A 7574-nucleotide genomic window follows, 5' to 3' on the forward strand; every position below is an offset into this window, starting at 1 on the left:
AGCAAAAAGCTCATAAATAGCAGAAGGGAAAAGCTCTATAAGGAAAAGCGCGATCCTCATACGGATTTCTACGTTGACATCTCTAATGACGAAAGGACTTCAATGAAGCGATACACAAAAATCCGTTAGATGATAGTGAAAGTGAACAAGAACTGAGCAGTGTTTTCTGTTAGAATAGCGAGTGTGGGTTTGTTTTGTATAGTAAGATGTAAATAGCACCGTACTACAAGAACCGTTACATTCAGATTAGGTCATTCATACCATATACATAATCAACCAATCAATAAATGGCGAACATAAGAGACCGAGTATATATTTAAATGAAATACATAATTCCATTGGTGACGAAGGTGTTTGTCAGTTCATAAATAAGCGGAACACAGCTGCGCCGCACGGCGGTAAATACACTGTATTGTTTTGTTCTCTTCTTTAACGAGGAACTGCAGGGTCAGCAGTGAATATATAAAAACTTACCGTAATCAGTAGGTCGACGTCCACCCAGTAAGTGCTATCACATTCGCAAGTTCACAGCGTCATTTCTCTCTCGATAGTGATCGCGATCGGATCGTGCCTCAATAATTGAGTTGTAGTGAAAAGTTTAAAGTGATGATCATCATCAAATTAGCCGTTTTAATATGCTATCTGGCTTGGAGTCCAGCCAGCGCCGGTCGTAGTCATAGTTTCTGGCGCGGTAAAAAGTTCACCCAGGATGGACCGTCGAAGAATCCCATCTTCAAAGGGATGGGTTCGAACGTGCAAACCCTGTGGTTCGACCAGCTGCTGGATCATAATGATCCCACCAACCCAACCACCTGGAAGCAACGGTACTACGTGAATGATGAATACTTCAAGAACGAGGATGACAACGGACCGGTGTTCTTGATGATCGGAGGAGAAGGCGAGGCCACAGCCCGTTGGATGACGGAAGGAGCTTGGATCCATTATGCACAAGAATATGGCGCACTGTGCTTCCAGCTGGAGCATCGTTTCTACGGCAAGAGCCATCCAACGGAGGATCTGTCGACGAAAAACTTGGCTTATCTCACATCGGAGCAGGCGCTGTCCGATTTGGCCTACTTCATTGAGGCGATGAAGCTAAAGTATCAACTTGGTCGTAGCAACCGCTGGATCGCATTCGGTGGATCGTACCCCGGATCGCTGGCAGCTTGGTTACGCGAGAAGTACCCTTACCTGGTGTTCGGATCTATCAGCAGCAGTGGTCCGCTGTTGGCGAAAATCGATTTCAAAGAGTATTTTGAGGTGGTGACCAACTCGTTGAAGCGATACTCGCCCGATTGCGTCGCCAACGTACGCAGTGCAATGTCCCAGGTCGAAACGCTCCTGAAGCACATGATCGGTCAACGGAATCTGAACGAAAAGTTCAAACTGTGCGACCCGGTTGAAAAGTCTATCGAGAACGAGTTGGACATTTCCAGTTTGTTCGAAGCGATTGCGTCCAACTTTGCCGGAGTCGTTCAGTACAACAAGGATAACAGTCCGCACGCGCGGCTTACCATCGATGAGGTGTGCGACGTCATGATGAATCAGACCATTGGGGTTCCGGTTGCAAGGCTGGCCGTCGTGAATGAGATGGTTATGAACCAGGATAAGGTCAAGTGCTTGGACTATGTGTACGACAAGACGATTAAGCAGATGCAGAATACCTCGTGGGATTCGGACGTGGCGAATGGAGGTGAGTTATCCGGTTCAGTGCATGGTGGTTCAGAACCAAATCTACGAGAAAAGATACATTTAACGCCATCAAATGACTATGTAATATGTTCTATAAGGTAGTGTCTCTTTCTTTGATTGACATACATGCAAAGAAGCGTTTTTTTTAATCTTAGAATGTTTTTAAACCTTCGGAAAATGAGAATTTTATTTAAATAGTGATGTTAGTTATGAGGAAAAGAACTCGATATACATTCATATTTCAAAATCTGTTGGTTCATGCATAGCGTGTGTCACTGTATTCCTAAAGATTATAATCGTAAACAGTTCTCATAAGTTACTAACCTGAACCACCTTTCAGCTCGCCAGTGGATCTACCAGACCTGCAACGAGTTCGGTTTCTACCAGACTTCGGACACCGCTGACTCGGTGTTCGGCGATCGTTTCCCTGCGGAATTCTTCACCCGCCAGTGTGCCGATGTGTACGGAAGACGATTCGATCAGAAGGCCCTGAACCGGGCAGTCTACCGCACAAACACCAACTACGGTGCGTTGAATCCCTCGACGACCAACGTCCTGTACGTGCACGGTTCAATCGACCCATGGCACCGACTAGGGCTGACGGAGAGCAACGACATCCAAATGCCGACCATTTTCATCGACGGAACCGCCCACTGTGCCAACATGTACGAACCCAAGGAGGACGATTTCCCTCAACTGAAAGCTGCGCGAGTTCAAATCAGTAGCTTTATTGGTAGACTGCTCAAAATGGATGATGATTATGATTACTAGGTCAAAAACATTGTATCAAAAAATAGCTCTCTCATAAAGTAAACCAAGTTGACTCGTAGATTAAATGTATAAAAATAAAAGCACACTATCTCCTCAAAACTAACGATCGAAAATCTGCGATTTCTGCGAGTGAACAGACCGTGTTTCCAGTTGGTCCTGCTGTTCAGTATCGTCCGCCAGGGAAGCTGTATCAACGCACGGATCGATCGTCGGCTGGGCGTTCAGGTCCACGGCCGGACAGTTGGCAATTTGACTGGAACGGTTCGAATGAGCCGATTCCAACTGTCGGACGTTTTCGTTACTGGCTTTCGGGGCACGACACGGGACCAATCTTTTGCCGGCACTATCGGTGGTTGGTTTGGTGCGTTTGTTGCTACCGCTGCCGCCGGCTAGCTCTTGTGGCGACGGGATTTTGATGTGGTAGTTCTGTAGAAGAATATATGATTTAAAGATTCAATAATTCTTAAGGTGGAATCACATTTCCCGGAATTCCTCGAATTTTTTTGACAAGAATCAAGGTTCACTTACCTCCGGAACGGTCCAGACGAAAATTCCCCCATCGCTCGATCCGGTCACCAGGAACTTCCCGTTGGGACTGTACCTAGCTGATGTAATGGCACTAGCATGCCCAATTCCCACGGCCACCTCAACTCCCAACTGATAGTCCCACAGACGTACCACCTGATCAGTTCCAGCCGACACGAAATACTCCCCAGTCATGTTCATATCAATCGCATTGATTGGGCCAGATTTGGAGCCTTCCACCTCTCGTACCAAGCTGCCATCGAATGCTTCCCAATATCCGATCAACTTATCCGAACCAGCCGTCAATATCTGGACTCCCGTCGGGTAGTACTGCGCGGCAATAAACTGCGTATGGGCAAATATCACGTGCTTTCTCGTCAGCCGGATCAAATCCCAGATTACGCAGCTTCCGTCTCGCGACGCCGAAACCACTTCCGTGTCGAAGCTGTTGATGTGAACCGACTCGATCGGACCGTAGTGCTCCTTCAGAACACCGATCATGCTCTGCACGTAGGGTTCGATCTTCCAGACTCGAACCTGCCCCTCAATACCCCCGCTGACGAGTATCTTCCCATTGCTGGTAACGGCCACCGACGAACATCCCTTATTGTGTGCATTGGGAATAGCGTAGATCAGCTTTCCGGTTAGTGGCGTGAATGCACGGATCACCCCATCGTTCCACGCCGAAATAATACTTTTGCCGTCACGGCTGAACACGATCGACGACGAAGCAAAGTTCGGTACAACGATACGCAACAATTCCTGCATCCGCGATGTCGACCAAATCCAGATCGATTCGTGACTTGAGGTGGCGAAGACCAACGAAAAATTGCTAAAACGAGAATTTAAGATGATCGCACCGTCGAAACGAACTCCAGAAACACGGTAACTTACTAGGGAAACGCAATGTCATAAACGGCATTGGTATGACACGTTTTCAACAACCGTAGACTGGTTTTGAAGTTCTGCAATTCCAGGGAATAGATCTCGCAACCATCTGTCCCGATCAGCAGCGTGTATTGATTCACGATCTGAAGGGACGTGATCACGCCGCCCACCTTGGTTGATTGAAGCTGTAGGTAACGGTAACAAATAAATTTAGATAAGGTAAATATAGAACTAACGTTCGAATTACACGAAGTCTGATTAAAGAATGAACCAGGCGGATCCCATACAAATTTCAATTGCAATGTGTAAAGCTTGCAGGCAACCGATCGCGCTCAAATTTTGACATCGAAATGAAACCAAAAAAGCCTTGATCTACTCTACTAAACAAACTTCTACTAAACTACTCACTTCCTCTACTAAACAACCTTACCGATTTCAGCTGCGGCCACGTGGGACTGGTGTAGTTCTTGAAGCTGACGTTCCTCTCGTGCACCATCTCTATGGTCCCATCTCCGGCTCCGATAATCAAGCTGCCGTTGGGCAAGATCAGCAAATCACGCACCCCATAGTGGTACTTTTCGCAATCTTTCCCAACGGGTTTCCGAGGATTGTGCTTCCCGAAGCACCCCAACATGACCGGTGTCTTATCCGGCATCGGCGCATTCGGATTCGAGCTCACGTTGAGCCGTATCTTGACGATGTCTCCACTCATTGTTCCCACGTACAGAATTTCGTCGTTTTCGGTGATTCGCATGCCGGTAAATTCGCGTCTCAGCTTTCCCACTGCCACATCCTGCACGTTCAAACGTTTCCGATCGCGATCAATGTGCCACACTCGGAGATTTTCTGTAAGGATGAAACCCTTTGACATAATAACAGTTTTAACGGTTCACACGTTGGTTCTATACTTACGATCACCCCCTGAAACAAAAGTCGTCCATCGTTGGTTAAGACCGCAAACCTTCAAAGCATCACCGGTGGTTTCTTTAGTTGCCGTAATCCCGCAAATGGCCATACTGAAATTGCAATCCCGATTCCATCAACACCTTTCCCTATTAACTTGTCCGACTTACTTCTGCTCAATGTCCCACACGATGATCGACCCGCAATCCTTCCCGCCCAAACTGACCAGGTACTGCTCATTGGACGAAAAGCACAACGACTGGACCTTCACCCGGTGCAACTCATAACGGGAAATTTCCTTCCTGCTTTCCCAGTCCCAGATGATCACGTACGCCCGGAAGCCCATGTGATTGGTCTGTCCCGAGGCGACCATCTTTCCCGTCGGCGAAATATCCACCGTCGAGATGGTGTTGGTATGTCCCCGCAGGAACGTCTGCCGGTTGGTTTCTAACTCGTAAACGGAAATTTCGTTCCCCAATGGGAACACCAGATGCTTCTGGTCCGGGTGGACACGCAAACCGGCGATGACATGGCCTGAAAGTTGCACACCTCACTGCATTACGCACTCGGTCCTAATTACATGATTAATCTCAAATTCAAATACCGTCAAATCCGATAATGGCCGCCGGTTCCAGTCGAGTTATTTCACAAGCCTCCGAGGAAGTCATGGTTAGTTCCAAATTAATGAAAATTCGGAAAATTTAAACCGGGAACCCTTTGGCAGTCCAGAATAAAACAAACCGGCTCGCTAGGATACCGGCGTTCTAATGGAAGGGGTGCGGTATCCCCTGGCAACGGTTTGTGCGCGCATTTTTTGTTTGAAGGTTTCCCCCGCGTGAAGCGAAGCATGGCATGAATCGTGGCACGTTGTTGCAGTGAATCATCACTGGTTAAATAAATATGTTAAATAGGTAGCCACATGCACGTTTCCTGATCCCCTAGACAGTTTCAGGACTTTTGCATGCGCAAGTAATCTTACAGGTAACAAACAATTGTCCATACAGGAATTTTTTCGTCAAAATAATTTTACTTTTACATTCAAATGTTGGTAGTTTTTTTTATACGTCAATCAAAAACGTTGAAGTTTTGGCCAACTTAAAACTATATATAGTAAGGGGGTGGGGGGGGGGCAATATGGGTCACGTAAGAAATGAATCCCTATAACATTCTAAATATAAATCGCGTTTCTCTGTTTTCTATCACGACTTCCAGATACAATAGTCAGCTGTTATATATGTAAGATGATAGAAAGGTCATAGACAAACAGACGTAACACTTTAATCATTCCCATCGTAAACCGATTTAACGGTCTATTTAAAAATATGCTAGTTGGCCAACTGCCCATCCGTGGCGCTCGCATCGTTTTTGTTCGAGTTTGACGTTTGCCCACTACCGCCACCTAGTTCATGGTTGACCAAACTCAGCATTTTCAGCATTGGGCGATCATGCTTCCGTGACTATTATTTGAATCGAAAAATGTTCGAAGTGTTACGTCTGTTTACCTGTGGAAAGGTCAGAAGTTTTACGACCTTGTTCTTGACAAGCCATTTTCAAAACGTGACCCATCTTGCCCCACCTAATTTTTACGGGGGCAAGATGGGTTAGGTAACATAAAATTAGATTTCTCTCCGACAAAAAATACTCCCGGATGAAAAATTACCATTCGTTACATGGAAAATATTATTAACATATGACTGGTTTTATTGTTCACAATAAAACACATAGTAGATATATATTGTTACGTTTTACAATAGAAATCAAGCCTATATAGTTCGTATAATAAGTGAACATTAGTTTTAATAGTGACTAATTGATTCGATTGTTTTTCTATAGTTCTTAAATAATTTGAAGTTACTATCGTAAAAATTAATTTAAGTCGTTTTTATACAGTGAGTATGAAAAGTGTTTGCAAAGTTCTCATGGACTTTTTATTAAAAAAGAGTTTATTTCTCAATTACACTTGAAAACAATTCGTAACAAATAAATAACAATATTTAAATATTATTGTTGCTTGGATCGAGGTTTGGATCATGTTATTCTATTCTGTATAATCACATACAAAATTACTTGACATATTTTTTTTTAGTTTTCGTTTTAAATTTGAGTACAGTAGATGTTTTGGTTATCGAATGTTATTCGGTAAAGCTGCAACGACTGACACACGTCAAACCGTGTTGGCAGAGGAAACTCTCAATTAATAACTGAAGAAGTACTTATAGAAAACTAAGTAGCTGAAAAGCAGGTTTCATCCAAGTGAGGACGTTACGACACGAAAAAGATGAACAATGATTTTTCTATTGTCTCCAAATAAATTTTGTGCGGCTCCGTGGTCGTGCGGCTAGGGTCACCAAGCTCTTAGTCGCATCGTGCTGAGGAGCGCGGGTTCGATTCCCGCCGCAGCTGTCAGGAAAAGTTTTCGGCTGTGCCACTGGGCGTTGCATGCTAGTCCGTTGTCTAGTGTCGTGCTTCCTTCAAAGAGTGAAAAGCTCACTGGAAGCATTGAACGTGTCCGTGTCTTTAAATTAAGGTCCCATTGCAATTTTTCATACAAACTTTAGAGGCACAAATCTGACGAACAAATCATCGAGCCGAGCCGCACTTGTTTTTCCTGGCTTTGCTCACTTCCAAAAAGAGGCAGCTTTTACAAATCGAGAGCATTTGTTTACATATTTTCAAGATTGGTGCTCTTGAAAACGTGAGTAGGGGACCAAGTCGGTCATTGTGGCAGCCATGTTCGTATTCTCTGAAGTTTCTCCTTAAAGGAATCTTGTAAATAGTAAACTACCATTGATAAC

The 7574-nt window shown here is 44.9% G+C and overlaps 2 protein-coding genes across 2 annotated transcripts; one reads left to right on the plus strand and one right to left on the minus strand.

The window, feature by feature from the left end:
- Positions 1-340: 340 nt before the first annotated feature.
- LOC109621930 (putative serine protease K12H4.7) lies at positions 341-2566 on the plus strand. Its single transcript, XM_020076123.3, has 2 exons — positions 341-1693; positions 2033-2566. Exons 1-2 carry the CDS (start codon positions 607-609, stop codon positions 2461-2463), a joined length of 1518 nt encoding a protein of 505 aa, XP_019931682.2. The 5' UTR covers positions 341-606; the 3' UTR covers positions 2464-2566.
- On the minus strand, positions 2338-5566 carry LOC109417993 (cilia- and flagella-associated protein 52). Its single transcript, XM_029876532.2, has 7 exons — positions 5384-5566; positions 4950-5313; positions 4789-4892; positions 4307-4722; positions 3883-4061; positions 2992-3820; positions 2338-2889 (listed from the first exon to the last, which is right to left on the minus strand). The coding sequence occupies exons 1-7, from the start codon at positions 5445-5447 to the stop codon at positions 2563-2565; spliced, it is 2283 nt and encodes a 760-aa protein (XP_029732392.1). The 5' UTR covers positions 5448-5566; the 3' UTR covers positions 2338-2562.
- Positions 5567-7574: the final 2008 nt, after the last annotated feature.

This window comes from Aedes albopictus, chromosome 2, assembly GCF_035046485.1.
Source record: "Aedes albopictus strain Foshan chromosome 2, AalbF5, whole genome shotgun sequence".
Taxonomy (NCBI): Eukaryota; Metazoa; Arthropoda; class Insecta; order Diptera; family Culicidae; genus Aedes; species Aedes albopictus.

Coding starts and splice junctions, on each gene's coding strand:
- LOC109621930 (XM_020076123.3), top strand. CDS start 607: ATGATCATCATCAAATTAGCCGTTTTAATATGCTATCTGGCTTGGAGT. Junction 1,694..2,032: donor TTCGGACGTGGCGAATGGAG/GTGAGTTATCCG, acceptor ACCACCTTTCAG/CTCGCCAGTGGATCTACCAG.
- LOC109417993 (XM_029876532.2), bottom strand. CDS start 5,447: ATGACTTCCTCGGAGGCTTGTGAAATAACTCGACTGGAACCGGCGGCC. Junction 4,723..4,788: donor TTTTGTTTCAGGGGGTGATC/GTAAGTATAGAA, acceptor TCATCCTTACAG/AAAATCTCCGAGTGTGGCAC. Junction 2,890..2,991: donor TCGTCTGGACCGTTCCGGAG/GTAAGTGAACCT, acceptor ATTCTTCTACAG/AACTACCACATCAAAATCCC.